The 15,026-nt window shown below is 44.6% G+C and overlaps 1 protein-coding gene across 3 annotated transcripts; it reads right to left on the bottom strand.

Moving 5' to 3' along the window:
* Nucleotides 1-707: 707 nt before the first annotated feature.
* On the bottom strand, nucleotides 708-14,140 carry ZNF75D (zinc finger protein 75D). Of its 3 annotated transcripts, XM_006191201.3 has the most exons (6): nucleotides 11,635-11,967; nucleotides 9,600-10,126; nucleotides 8,226-8,418; nucleotides 7,386-7,477; nucleotides 6,921-7,047; nucleotides 710-1,648 (listed from the first exon to the last, which is right to left on the bottom strand). In XM_006191201.3, the coding sequence occupies exons 2-6, from the start codon at nucleotides 10,044-10,046 to the stop codon at nucleotides 939-941; spliced, it is 1,569 nt and encodes a 522-aa protein (XP_006191263.2). In that variant the 5' UTR covers nucleotides 10,047-10,126; nucleotides 11,635-11,967; the 3' UTR covers nucleotides 710-938. The 3 variants fall into 3 exon arrangements, with proteins under 3 accessions (XP_032330893.1, XP_006191263.2, XP_032330894.1); XM_032475003.1 differs by lacking the exon at nucleotides 11,635-11,967 and having other exon boundaries at nucleotides 9,990-10,126; XM_032475002.1 differs by lacking the exons at nucleotides 7,386-7,477; nucleotides 8,226-8,418; nucleotides 11,635-11,967 and adding an exon at nucleotides 14,121-14,140 and having other exon boundaries at nucleotides 708-1,648.
* Between the last annotated feature and the right edge of the window lie 886 nt (nucleotides 14,141-15,026).

The raw sequence follows: 15,026 nt of genomic DNA, 5'->3' as shown, positions 1-15,026 counted from the left end.
TCTCCTCTCTGTTCTCAATAAATCAGTTTCCAAACTGCAGGCCTTCCTGCAAAGCCTCCAAGTGTATGGAGCTGTGGCTGAACAGCCATAAAACGGGTCTCCCTTTAGGTCCCAGAGCAGTATGACATCAACTTGAAAGCCTTCCAGTCCACATAATGGTCAAAAAAGGCCATTCACCACTGCCCTGTGCCTTTTACAGGGACAGATACTTGGATGAAGGTATCCTCCTTCATCATTTCACTCTAAATACCTCAGAATTGAGATCAGCAGGAAGAAAGGTCCCTAGTGCTTTCACGGTCCCTAGGTCTGTGTGGGCATTCAGGCCTCTGCTTGCTGCTCGGAATTCCTTGACGGAAAACAATGCAATAGTGAGTGCTCAGGGGAGAGGCAACTAGAATGGAAGTACTTCTCCTGGGACAAACATTCAACCCTCTCTTCTTGTTCCAGAATAAAGTTCACTGAACTCTGGGCTTGGTTGTTCATGTAGATAGGATGACATAGAAACTGCCTGTAACTTAGTAAGTAGCTGTCTCTGCGCTCCCTTCTGAGGAGCTGTATACTCTTATTTTCCATCTCTCCTGAGAAAGAATGAGGAGGACCTGTGGCCATCATATATTTGCTGAGCACCTGATACCTGAAAAATTTAGATCCCGGAGGGTAGGGAGGCTGAGTAACCAGGCAGATACAGATAGATAGCTGACTACAGATACATGAGAGCTATTTTATTCTTTTATTTATAAAGCACTCATTATGTATCAGTCTAGTGCTGGGCACTGAAGATACAATGCTGAATAAAAGAGAGAGTTTAGATTCCTTTCGGTGAAGTGTGACATGTGCCCCTCCCAAATGTGGCTGATGACAGAGCCCTAGGATCGGGGGCCCCAGCACTCTGTACTCTTTTGTCACCTCAAGGGGCAAGCTTGAGATGGTGACTTTCTTCAGACTGGAGACACTGGACATGATTCCCTTCTCCTGTGGAGTTTCTGGTGTCTAAGAAGGCTTGAGCGCCTGCTGAAGTTTCTCCTGCATATGCTACAAGTATAAGGCTGCTCACCTGTGTGGGTTCTCTGGTGTTTAATAAGGTGGGAGTTCTGAATGAATCTTTTTCCACATTCATAGCATTTAAAGGGCTTCTCTCCTGTGTGAATTCTGAGGTGTGTGTGTAGATTTGTGTTATGACTGAAGCTTTTCCCACACCATGAGCATCTATATGGTTTAATTCCTTGGTGTGCCAGTAAGTGCTTATTAAGATCTGAACTCCATCTAAACCTCTTATCGCATTCTTGACATTTATAAGGTTTCTCTTCAGTATGAATTCTCTGGTGCTTAATCAGGTCAGAGCTAACCCTGAAGCTTTTTCCACATTCCTGACATTTAAAAGGTTTCTCTCCTGCATGGCCTTTCCCATGAAGATCCATACGCTTTGGAAGCTCTTGTTTACAAGTTGAAAGTTTCCTTCTCTTCTTCCCTGGAAAAGCCCGATGCCGCTTCCGAACCCTGCGTGTACCACCATGATTTTCTTTGCCCGGTGTTTTCTGGGCAACTTTCACTCTGGCCTTTCTTAATACTTTGCATCCTGATCCTTGTATTTCTAATGTAGAAAGAGATATAGGTTGGTCATTTCCAGTGTCATTTTTCAGCTTTAACCCTGTTGGAATAAACAGAAGAATCAGCCATCTGTGTACCAGAACAAGAAAATTATAGGAATGAAGACAAAAATCAATGACTCTTTTAAAAATACAGGAACAAGCGATTTCTGGTCCAATCTGGACAAAATTGCATAGACCCATTTCTTCCTGATGCTCCTTGATAGGCCCAACAAATCCATTAAAGAATGCAAGACACAACCAACAGAGAATTCTAAGTGGTAAGAAGGCAAAATGGTTTGGGATCCTAGGCCTAGTAAAGTAACACAGCAGGTGTCTTACACCCCCACAGCCAAGAAAGAAGGCAACCCAGATCTACTGTTTTCCAAACCTCAACCTAGCCATAGAAGGCTGCCTGGAGAGGCCGATTCCTTCCCCAATCTGAGTGGGAAGTTTTCTGACAACATCAGAACCCCAGTTAGGAGACACCAAAGTGGGCACGCAGCACTAGCAAGAGGGACCTCACCACGAGTGGCCGGGCCCAGGAAGCCTCTTCACCCCTATGGGTCAGAGTCCCAGTGAGAGACACTCTGGCCTGGGTAAGTATCTTCCTCCCCCTCAGGCAGTACCAGCAGGGATACATGGGGATCCTAGCAGCACCATACAAGCCAAGGAGACCAAAATAACACCATAAAGGCTCTGAAAATTAAACTGTCACTGGACACATACTCCACTAAAGTAGGAAAGAACCTATGTGTTAAACTAAACCAGAGTGACTGATTATTAAAATAAAATATTTAAGTAGGACCCAGACTCTCCTAACATAACAGACAAAATGATCAGGGTACAATAAAAATCACCCATCAGATCTAGAACCAAAAAAAAAAAAAAAAAATCACAACTTGAGCGAGAAAAGGCAATCTGACAAAAATAGACTCAAACTAGTAATCAAAACCAGAAAGACAACAGAAAAATCTAAAAATATGTGGAAAAGAAACAGTATACTTCTAAGTAATCCATGATTCAAAGAGAAAGTCTCAAAGGAAATTAAAAAATGCACAGTTAAATGAAAATGAAATTACAATATATCAAAAAAATGTGGCATGCAGCTAAGGGAATGCTCAGAGGAAAAGGCACAGCCCTAAATGCTTACAATAGAAAAGAGGAAAGGTCTCAAAAAAAAAATCTAAGTTTCTACCTCAAGAAACTAGAAAGAAGAAAAATAAAATTAAAACAAGTTGAAGAAAGGAATAATAAAGATCAGAGCAGAAATCATAATCAAACAAAAAGCCTGTTCTTTAAAAAAATTAATAAAATCGATACACCTGTACCAATACTAACAAAAATAAAAGGAGAGAAGACACAAACCACCAGTATCAGGAAGGAAACTGAGTATATCACTACACATTCTGCAGCGATTAAAAAAGGTAATAAGGGACTACTATAAATAACTTATGTTCGTGAATTTTAAAAGTTAGGAAAGATGGGCCAGTTCCTCAAAATCTACAAAGTACAAATTCAGCCAATATGAAATAGATAATCTGAATAGCATTCTGACCATTAAAGAAATCAAATTCATAATTAAAAAGCTGCCCCCAAAAATGACATCTCCATGTTCATATAATGTTACTGGAGGATTCTATCAAATATTTATAGAATTAACACCACTTTTATAAAATCTCTTCCTGAAAAGAGAAGAGGAAGAAATACTACCCTAATCATTTTGTAAGGCCAGTAATTACCCTGATAGCTAAGTCATACACAGACAGTATTAAAAAAGAAAACTACAAACTAACATCTCTCATGAACTTAAATACACAAATCCTCAACAAATACTGGCAAACTGAATGTAACAATATGTAAGAATCATATAGCGTGATCAAGCAGGATTTACTGAGGTATGCAAAGCTGGTTCAACATTTGAAATCAATCAACATAACCCACCATATCAACAAGCTTTGAAAGATCATAATTCTATTAACTGACACAAAAAAAGTATCATGAGTGGTTGTGACAAACCTCACAACCATTCGTGATAAAAAACATTCAGAAAGTTAGGAATTATATTGACTTGATGGAGTAGCAACAAAAAACCCTGTACTAACATCATACGTAATAGCGAAAGACTTAACGTTTCCACAATAAAACTGGGAACAAGGCAAAGATGTCTGCTCTCACCACTTTTTAACACAGTACCAGAAGCTGGAGCTATTGCAACAAGGTAAGAAAAAGAAAGAAAAGGCATTGCAGATGATGTGACTTTCTATGTATAAAAATCCCAATAAGTCTACAAAAATAAACTTCTTAGAACTAATAAGCAAGTTCAATAAGGTCACAGGATAAAAGAACAAAACATAAAATTAGTGGCATACCTATATGAAAACAATGAACATACAGAAACCAAAATTTAAAAAAATACCATGTACAATTGCTCCTATGAAAAGTAAATGCTTCCATGTATATTTAACAAACGTGTAGAGGACCTGTACACTGAAAATTATAAAAAGTTGATGAAAGAAATCAAAGAAGACCTGAATAAATAGACATTGTGTTCACTGATCGAAAAAAATCAACATACTAAAGATATTAATCCTCTTCAAACTAATATATAGGTTTTAATGTGATTTCTAGCAAAATTCCAACAAAGTTTCCTATAGATATAGGTAAGCTTATTCTAAACTTTATGTGGAAAGGAACAGGCCCTAGAATAGCTAAAATAAAATTTTATCTTAACAAAGAAGAATAAAGTGGGAAGAACCACTCAACCTGATAAATACTACGGCTAACTATATTATATCGCTACAGGGCAATATTGGCAGAGGGACAGACACACAACTCAGTACAACAAGACAGGTGTACACAAATATGCCCAACCGATCTTTGACAAAAAGTGCAAAAGCAATTCAATGGAGGAAGGCCAGCCTTTTCAAAAAATGAGGCTGAAGCAATTGGACCTCCTTAGGCAAAAAAAAAAACCCCAAACCTAAGCTTCATATCTTACGTTAACAATCAACTCAATATGAATCATGGACTTAAATGTAAAATTATAAAACTTTTAGGAAAAACAGAAAATTTTAAGGATCTATGGCTGGTAAGACTGCTAGCCTTGATATCAAAAATACAATCTATAAAAGGAAAAATGAAAAATTGGTCATCAAGTTTAAAAATTTAAAACTTTTACTCTGTGGAAACCCATGGAAAGTGGATAAAAAGAATAATACACAGACTTTGGGAAACTACTTGCAAACCACATATCCAAGCAAGCACTAGAAGCTAGGATCTATAAAGAACTCTCAAAACTCAACAGTTAAAAAACAACCTAATCAAAATACAGGCGAAAGATATTTCACTGAAGAGAATATAATAAGCACATGGAAAGCAATAAAACATCACTAGCCATTAGAAAAATGCAAATCTAAACCACACTGAGATAACACTACACACTTAACAGAAAGGCAAAAAAAAAAATCTCTTAAATGGTGATACTACTAAACAATGGCAAGAATGTGGGGAAACTGGATCACACACATTGCTGGTGGGAACGTGAAATGGTACAGCCACTGGGAAAAGCAGTTTGGCGTTAAATGTGTATTTACCATATGAATCAGCAATTGTACTCTTAAGGCATTTATCCCAGAGAAATGAAAACTTATCTCTACACAAAATCCTGTACATGAATGTTCATGGCAACTCTATCCTCAATAAGCCAAACACTGAAGACAGCAAAGATATCTTTCAATGGGTGAATGATTAAACAAATTGTGGTATGTCAATATCATGGAATACTTCTCAGCAGTAAAAAGGAATGAACTATTGATACACACAATAACTTAGATGAATTTACAGGGAATTATTCTGAATGAGAAGTTAATCCCCCAAAGCTATATACTTGATGACTCTATTCATATAACATTTTTGAAATGGCAAAATTTTAAAAATGCTGACCAGATCAGTGGTTGGCCTAGGCTGGTGATGGGGTCGGGTGTGGGAGGGAAGTGGGTGCGGTTACAAAAGGGCAACAGGAGGGATCCTTGTGGTAATGTGACTGGCCGGTATCTTGATTATGGTGATGAATACACAAACTTCCACATGTGATCACACTTAACAGAACTAAATATACACACACACACACACACACCCAAACCCACACACAAGTGAATAAAGGGAAAACAGAAATATGAATAAGGTCAGTGGACTGTATCAGTATCAGTATCCTGGTTGTGATGTTATATACTCTTGCAAAAGTTATCATTGAGGGAAAATGGGTAAAATGCACATGCTTTTTCTTTGTACTACATTTTAAATATGCAAGTGAATCTACAATTATCTTAATAAAAAGTTTAATTTAAAAAATTCAGGAACAAAACCTTAAAATGGTAATCCCCTGTAAAGGTTCCTATCAAGGAATTTTCTCCTCTTCTGATGTATAAACTTACCCCAAGATTGTCCTAGAACTCTTGGGGGCCTTGAGTCTGGGGTTCTTCCCCTTGTTCTAAACAGATCACTTTAAGTTTAGGGTGCAACAATAATGCTCTGAGAATAAAACTTTGAGGCCCTGGACTGCCATCTTAATTCCAGGCTAATTTCAGGAAGAGTGAATGACTCTTTTATACTTTTATCTACTCCAGATGTTTAAATGGCAGAATCTTAGATTCAGTATCTTCTTCATAGTCTACTGTGCTTGGAGGTGGATGTGCAATGAGGAAGCTAAGAAATACACCTAAGGCGGAGAGATGGAAACCATGTGAGAAGTGGGAGCTCAGTGGGATTTCAGTAGACCTGGTTAGAGATGAGGTGGCTTAGGCTAGGATGGTGAGAGTGGAAGAGGTTGAGGCGTGGTTGTGTTTAGGCTCTATTTTGAAGACAGAGCTAAGAGGACTTGCTGATGGAGCAGTTGTGGGATGTAACAAAAAGACTGGAATAAAGGAGCACTGACAGGTTTTTAGCCTGAGCAACTGGGTAAACCATGGTGCCTTTGAGATGGAAAAGATATGGGAAGAGGAGGTTTGCAGGGTGAGGCAGGAGCATGACAGGTCAAGAATTCTATTTAAGAAAATGAAAACAAATATATGTATTTATATGCTGTACGCCAGAAATGGACACATTGTAACTGATGGTACTTCAATTTAAAAAAGCTCTACTTAGAATAAAGAAGTGAGATGTGTATTTGTAAAAAGCCCAGGCGATCTGGATGTGACTTTCCTTTCCTGCACACCATCCAGTTGAAAACCAACCAGCTACTGGAACATTAGGACTCCCTCAAAGGAGTGCATCTTCCATAAACTGAGGATGCAACAGATTACTCAACTTTGACACAAAGGAAAGAATCTTTACCTAGAGAGATGACAGTCTCGTAGTTTTCCTGCATTACATCATTGTAGAGGATCTTCTGAGTAGGGTCCAGTAATTGCCATTCTTCCTCGGTAAAAGACAAGGCCACATCTTCAAATGTCAACAAACTCTAAAAAAAGAGAGAGCGAGTTTTTGTTCAGTACCTGCTACTACAGAAGCCATCCTATCACTCATCTCTGAATTACACGGCAGGCCAGTCACTGAAGAAGTTAAGAGTGTAAGACTTAGGGGAAAAAAGTGAGATGGCAGAAAAGGAAGGCGCCAAGGAGGTCAGTGCACAGCTTGGCAGGTGCCCAGTTCCCACTGTTCCCAAGTCTAGTTGCCTAGAGAACAGCTGGGGCCAATATGCCTCCGAGCCCCTGCCAGGTACTGTGGGTCACAGGCAGCAGAGAAAAGCAGACAAGGCCACGTTCAGGCTGCCTGAAAAAGCTGGAAAGTACAGCTCACCTGGGACTCAGGCAAGATGAGCTCAGATGCCATCTTCCAGCTTGGGGTGCTTTTCTGCTCAGACAAGGCTACAATCTGTTGAGCAGGCACAGCTGTGGGGGGAAAAGAGCCAGAAGAAAAAATTTCTCTCTTTTCTGTTTATGAATATTCTGAGCTGATTTCTAAAATACAGAACATCAGGACTACTCCAGTAAAGATAGTTCACAAGTGTGTGTGTGTGTGGGGGGGGGTCAGAAGTGGCCTTCTCCTTGTCAATAAGAACCAAATATCCACCACTCCATAAAAGCAGTGTTTCCCCAGGTGACTGTTTCCCCTGATTTCATGACGGAAATTAATAAAGAGAAATCCATTCTTTTTCTCCTTTCCTAAAATAAACTGTTCACTGAGCTGGGCAAGAATTAGAGGTGTCTGAAAACAAAAGACTCAGGTCCTCCAGGGTATGATAGGAAATGTGGGAGATTTCTGTCTTTCTTTACCTTTTTCCTGGTGTGCACTCCTCTTCCTGTTCTGCCACTGACAGCCCATTTCTGATCCCAATTTCTCCTCTAACTTATAAGGGTGAGATGACCCCACCTGTCCCCATTCCATCTTCTTCTCTCCTCTCAAATTTCTAAGGGGCAAGGTCCACGCTGCCAAGTACCAGGGTAGTGTGGTCTGGGTATTTCTGGACCCCAGAATGACCCTCACCTTCACCCACCACTGGCCGACCTACTGTACTTCCCCCTGAGACATCCTCACTGCTGGCACAGCTGGGCACCTGGAAAATTCCCATGACGTTTCTAGCTGAACCAAGGGCTACCACAGCTCCCAGGAGAAGAGAATTATTATGAAGCTCCTCACCTCTTTCATACACAGGCTGGCTTTCTTTGCGAGTATTCCAGCCCAGCTGTTCTTGCAGTACCTGGTATGTATTCCAACAGTCTTTCTGGAACACACCCATTGGTTGGGGCTCTGCTGGCTTCCACTTAAAGCCTGGGGCCAGTGCTGTTTCTCCCAAGAGCACTGCCTCCTTTCCCAGCTCCTGAGCTGTGACCTAGAAATAATCCCCAGCCTTATTAGCAAAGAACTCTTGGTTTAGGGGTGGTGGTGGAGGAACAAACAAGAGCAGAGCCCTGACTTGGGGAGTGTGTAACATTAAAGGAAGTAATAAGAAAAAAAAAAACTGAAGAGATCTTGTGCCACAGTTTTCTCACAGGAACTACACACAAGATCTGGAAACTGAGGATGAAATGAAAAAAGCTGTGACTGTTGCCAGCCTCCGCCCATGCACCTGTGGCCACAGCTCAGCCCGCGAGCAGGGTGGGGGCAGCCTCGCTGCCTCCGCTGCCTGCTTTCTTGACTTGGATCCTTGACTTAGTAGATTTTTATCTTCTAGTTTTCGCTAAAAAATCAGGAAGTGAATAAAAAAGGTTCTCCTGCCAATCAGACTTCCCAACCCTCCCATGTCCCAAGAAGGTTTTCATGGAGAAAGGGGATATAGTGCAGGAAAAAATGGGGGAAGAGTGGGCCTCTAATCTTCTTCTACATGATTCAGTTATAATAAAGACACCTGTGCTCTTCAAGGTGGGCTCTGGAGGGAAGGAAGCACGCTGCCATCTCCCGAGGGTGGCTCCCCGCTCACCAGTGAGGCCGGGACAGAGCACGGAGGGAGGGCAGCGGAGGCTCTGCTTCTGGCGCAGAGATGTGCGTCCCCACAACACAGGGCACCACCTTCAGCATTTCAATTCTCTCCACTTTCTGTTGGCACTTTTCTTCCTTCCATATCTTTGTTTCCCTTTTTTCTTGCCATTTCTTCTCTTCCTTTGCAGTCTCCCCAGAGATATTTAATTTAGACTCTGGTTTGCTACCCTCTCTCTCCTTTGACCTTTAAGTGCTGTCCAGGTTTTTTTCTCCTTTCTCTTTCTTGCTTTTGATTTCTCTAAGTCTTGTCTCCTTGGCCATGCCAGACTAGGCCCACCACCCTCAATTCACCCCCCAACGTAAAGAGGGAAAAATGCATGTCTGTGTTCTAAGGCCATGGAAGACTACTAGGAACTCTGAAACCTAGAGGCTGACTGTTGCTTCAAGTCTGTGATTTCTGATTCCACTTAGCTATTCTAAAGGAACAATACAAGAGTGATCCAATCCATCTCATTCTTCAGTTACCCCTCCCCCACCCAGAAGCATCCACCTTTACCCTATTTCATTGTACATGTAAGGAATCTTTCTTCTCACCTCATTTCTCATTCCACCAGGTTCTCTCTGAAAGCGTTCTACCAGGGCCACAGCCTCTTTGATGCTCTGTGGATGATACTTCTGCACCCAGTTCTGGGTCTCCCTGGGCAGAATGGTCAGGAACTGCTCTAGCACCAGCAGTTCCAAAATCTGCTCTTTTGAGTGGATCTCTGGCCTGAGCCACTGATGGCATAATTCCTGAAGTTGGCTGACAGCCTCGAGCGGTCCAGGTGCTTCATGATAATAGAAGCTCCGGAAGTGCTGGCGAGCGCTCTCAGGACCAAGACTGTCCAGTTGTGGGCTGGATTCCTTACTCTGACTGGAGCTCTCTTTCACAGACCCCTTAGTCTCCCACAAAGCCTCCATGTGTGGGTACAAGCATGCATTCACCTTCAGATGTCTCATCATCATTTGCTCTAGGAACAGTTTTACTCCTATGTGTGACATCCTCCTGGTGCCACCTTTGACAACAGAGGCCTTGTCAGGCTGGGTACAAAACCAGTGAGTGGATCTTCTCCCCAAGGGCACTGAGGGAGGGGAGAAAAAAAGCACATGTCAAGAAGAAAGCCATATGACACATATTTACTTGCTATTTATAATTATTAGAGAAGAATGAACAGAAAAGGTCCTGTTCTGCCTCCCCTTTCAAGTCAACTGCCAAGTATTAGGACACTCATGATTACTCAAGATTACTTCAGGACATGCCTCTCCCCTTTCCTTTGTTACCCAACTTTGAAGCAAAGCACAGTTCATGGAAGACAAATGTCAACTTACCACTTTCTCTCTTTTTTTTAAGGTTGATAGATGAAAAAAATGGCACCCGTTCGCTAAGAGAAGCTTTGATATCATCCAGTACTTAATCTGCATGCTTCCTGTCCCACTTTTACAAATGGGGCATATTTAACTTTCTCTAAATTTTAATAGATCCTTCCAGTATTTTGTCTTTAGTCAGGGGGGAAACAACCTCTGTGCCCCTTCATCCTGTTATGAAGACTGACGCCTTTGCTTCATGGGACATTTGACACTCTCTTTTCCACTGTGTTAATATTGGAAAGAAAACTAAGATAACCAGATCAGAAAAGAAGTAATCAGAGAAAACGTAACCTTATTCCTCTCAGCAAATATCCCCCGCTGGGCAATCAGGTGGTGTCAATTTTGGGGTACCTTTTAGGAAGACTTATAAAGGGCACTGTGCAGCTTTATACCTGTGTATGAAAATTTTGCTTACTTAACTGGAGAAACTTAGTTGGCTTTGTTTACAAAATATCCAAATGTCAGATTGTGAAAAAGGAAAGAAGAAAAAGTGATGATTAACGTTCTTCAGAGACAGGAAGGGTCCTAGCAGAGGTAACCTTTCTCTAGAGTTTACATTTCCTCAGGGTCATACAGACCTTTAAGCAAGGCTGAGAATGACCTTGAGGATCTGGTTTTCTTTGAGGCGATCCAGAAGAAACAAAACAAAGTTTTTTCAAGGATGTCACGGGTATTCAAAGTAATAGTTGGTTCCTTGCTGCCTGTCCGGGCTCAGGCGGTACAGGGATACCTCCTGTATTTCTTTGTCAGCAGAAACGAATGTTTTTGAAGCTGAAACGACCCTTTCTCCAGTGACACAATCAGAAGCCAGCGAAAACGGGAGAGTTTCGCTGGGTGCAGCGGAAGGCATTACTGTCCCATCCCCCACCTACACCTTCTAGATCGACCGCAAGGGCGCCCACAAGCACTCAAGACGCGGGCAACCTCGCAGCGTGCTTCAGCAACATTCCTGGGTTCTATCTGCGCATAGGGTACAAAGAGGTTGCTTCGGGAGGTTAGATGTGGCCGCAGGAGCCTGAGTACTGGCCTTGCTGAGAACAGATCCCGCCGGTTCTCAGGCCGACCCGCCGCCCGCCAAGGATGCCACCGCAAAACAGAAAATGCTTCGCCCCTACTGGACCCCCATATCCCCGCTCATCGCCACGCAGCTGGCACGGGCGGCCGGTATCTCTCGGGGGCTCTCCTGACCAAATCCTGAGGGAAAAATCAGCTTCTCGATTACCTCCACACAGCTCTGGCTTCCGTGGACGCCACTTCCCTCTTTCTGGGCTCGACGATGAAGCCGCCACGCCTCCCGCTGCCGCGGGGAGGAAGGAAGGTCCGGGTTCCCGCGCCCCCGGGGGCGGTGTCGGGAAAGCGCGAGGCCCGGCGAGTAGAGCGCCGAGTCGCCGGGATCGGGGAGCGCAGGCGCCTTGGAAGCTCCGATCCCGCTAGCGCCCAGGGGCCGTACCCCGACTCGCCATTTTGGGGTCGCGGGCTGTGGACCGGGCCCCAACCGGAAAAGGAAGAATGCGTTTCCGGTGGCTCCGTGACAGCCACGCCCAGCCAGCTCCCTCCCTCTACCTGCGGAGTCGCAACCCCGCGAGTCCGGAACCGTCCCACGGGTCCTGCCCATCTCGGGTTCAGCTCAGGATGCAAAAAAGTTCAGGCCACCGAGTCTTGGGCCCTCGGGAGGCCTAGAGGCGCCCCGAATGCGGCTTGCAGCCTGGGAGCGATGCAGCCCGCTGATGCCGGGTGCCTCGGTCTCAGACTCGCGACTTGCTGAGTGTCGTGCGTCCACATTATTCCTGCGCCGCGTACCGGCAGGCGGTGGCCCTTTCCACCCGGAATTTCTCCTGGTAAGGGCCGCCGCCCCGAAAGTCATCGCTAGGCTTGTCCGGGGATTCCTTGAGTAAAAGGACTTTGGTCTTGGTCAGGCTCCTCTCTAGATCAGGAACAGCAGTCCCTTTTATTTTTAAAACCCTTTTCTGGTTCGCTGGTACATCCTTCCCAACTTATTATTGTTTTATTCTTGTTAGATGGGTTTTAACCTCATGGTGTAGGTTCCATTTATATTTCTCTCTGACATATAAAGACATTGAGATGTAGGACGCGACTTCCGCAGGATCACATGGATTACCGGTGGCAGATTTTAGACCAATTTAGGTCTCCTATTGTCATCCCGGGCTTTTCCTACTATATTTTGCTTCCCAGAAGGACAGGAACCTTATTTCATCTTATATCTCCTGTAATGCTTAGCATAGCCCTCTGGATAAGACATCTTTCTAAGTACCTGAATATCTAGGGTTGTCAGTGTCTCCAGATTATCAGGGTTTACCCAATATTGAGCCATTTGGGCAAAATTTATCCATACGAATCAAAGGGAAGAAACTGCCTAGCTCGGTTGGACAGTGGGGATAAAACTGACATCTTTTGAAAGTCACTGTGAGAAACCAATCAAAGCAGACAATATATCTCCTTGCCCAGGAGGAAAGTAAACAAAGAGCACAAGTCTGACTTTTTACACGCAAATGCAGATGACACTTGGAAGATAAGGTTCTTTGCAAAGCAAAGCTGCCCCAAAATGTGCCAGAGGACTCTGCGTTATCGGTGATGGTAAACCTACTAGCGATGTTTGCTTCACTAGAGAATCGTTTTCAGAACGATTCTTTAAAAAGCTATGTTCTGAGGCCGGGCATTTTCAGCTGAATGTTTTATGACAATGAAGAAGTCAGGGCGCTGTTGCTTCTGGACAGTTCCTAGGCTTACCTTTCAGTTGAATCACAAACCAATGAAGATGGTCCGATAAAGTCATTTTCTTTTTCTTTTGTTTTTCCTTTTTTTTTTTTTGAAATAGTAAGGTTTTTAAGCCATATTGAGTTTAATATTAATCTACACAAAGTTATTCCTTGTAATCATCTTCAATGGAAATTATCTATAGATTATACAGTTAGCCATTTAGGATGAAAATGGAAATAAGTATAAAGCCCTCTTCAATTTTTCTTATAACCTAGTAGTAAAAGCATACAGTGAGCCATGTTTTCTTTTATAAAACTCTACAAAATTAAAGTTTTCTCATCTAAACCCCTAATACCCTGATGCCATCTGTAGTTACATTTCGGCTCATATGTTTGAAACACTAAGTAAAAAGAGAAACTATATAAAATCTAAAAGACATTTTCTTTACCCTAAACGTTTCAACCTTGATTCACTCAAGGAATCAAGGTGTGATCCTGAGCAGCCAACGACTTGATGGGTGGAAGCAACTTGAAGAAAATCTTATAATTTTGAATAAGGTCATGATGAGCAAGACTAAGAAGGAAAAGGAATTTCTAAAATTAAAACCTACAACCCCAAAATGTAATTTCCAACTGGACCAAGAGTTAGGATAGAGGAAAACAAATAACTATAGCAACTGCATAGGAAATCTTTGCAGAAAAGGTTTCCCGGGACCAGCGGCCTCCTGGAAGCAGAACCCCCCGAAGGGAAAGAGTTCCTGCACTTTCACCACCCGAAGGCCTCTCCTCTTGGGAGCTCTAATACTGAAAAGCAACCGTGCCAGTCTGTAAAGGCGCCCGGGGCCCCTTGCAAGGATGGGTGGCATTGCAGGAGCCGGCGAGCCGGAGAGCCTAGTCCAGAATCAGGAGCCCAACTCGCCCCAGCGGAACCAGCTGGGGCGCCGTGGCCTCGGTGGGCCTCAGAGCTGCGGGCCTCAGCGCGGCCCCGTACCTGCGCCCTGGTCAGCTGCACCCGGTGAGCCTGGGAGAGCCGTGGGCGCCGAGGCGGTGAGTCCCGGAGCGGCCAGAGGGCGTGGCCATCCCTGGGGCGCGGGCGCGGGTAGCGGGGCACCCATCCCGCTCGGGCTGCGCAAACCGGCCGCCTCCAGCCCCGATCGGGCGGCGGGCGTGCGAGGGAGTGACGGGCGGCGGGTCCCTGTCCGGCCCGGGTCCCCGCCGCCGCTCCCTGCGACCTGCCCGGGCCTTCCCGAGCTTCTCCCGGGCGGGGAGCGCGCCTCTGGGCGGCGGAACATCCTCCCCAGGAGCGCGCTGGGGCCGCGCCGCCCCGCAGGCAGCCGATTTTCAACCGGCTTGTAGACTTGCCCGCCTTGCCTTTCCCCGAGTGCCCTCTCTTCACAGCCCTCTTCACCCACGGGCCCTGTGGGCCCGGCTCATTCAGGAGGATTTAGGGACAAGCCATCAGCCCCGAGGTGGAGTGAAGTTTGCATCCGAAAGGGCCGACGTGGGAAGTCCCGAAGGGTCAGTTCCCTGGTGGACGTGGTGGAAGGTTCGGGTCGGTCCGGGGAAGGCTGCCCAGCTGTGAGGCTGGAGCTCATTAAAGGCGGGTCCGCAGCCCAAGCAGCAAGGTCCCTGGATGCCCTCCAGCGACGGTTAGGTGCCTTGGCGGAGTTGGGGGAAATAGAAGCTTCCTAGGAAATGACCTTTCCTGAGCGCTTGCTCTGTGCCAGGCACGCTGCTGTTCCTTTCCGTGCAGTGGGATCCGCGCAGGAACCTCTATGAAGGAGATGCTGTGATTCTTCTCCTGTTACAGACAGAAGCCCTGGGCGCCAGGGTCCCACGGCTAGCAGGTTATCACTAGATGGGTGTGTGGCTCAAGTCCAGGCTACGATCTAGATAA

The sequence above is a fragment of the Camelus ferus genome, chromosome X (genome assembly GCF_009834535.1).
Source record: "Camelus ferus isolate YT-003-E chromosome X, BCGSAC_Cfer_1.0, whole genome shotgun sequence".
Lineage (NCBI taxonomy): Eukaryota > Metazoa > Chordata > Mammalia > Artiodactyla > Camelidae > Camelus > Camelus ferus.
Note: the sequence above shows the minus strand (reverse complement) of the source record. Positions and strands in the feature narration are given on the sequence as shown.

What these genes read in the sequence shown, in the direction of transcription:
- ZNF75D (XM_006191201.3), bottom strand. Translation starts at nt 10,046, where the DNA reads ATGTCACACATAGGAGTAAAACTGTTCCTAGAGCAAATGATGATGAGA. An exon ending in CTGGTGGAATGAGAAATGAG is followed by an intron (nt 8,419 to 9,599) that starts GTGAGAAGAAAG and finishes GATTATTTCTAG; the next exon opens with GTCACAGCTCAGGAGCTGGG. An exon ending in TCATCTTGCCTGAGTCCCAG is followed by an intron (nt 7,048 to 7,385) that starts GTGAGCTGTACT and finishes CTCTTTTTTTAG; the next exon opens with AGTTTGTTGACATTTGAAGA.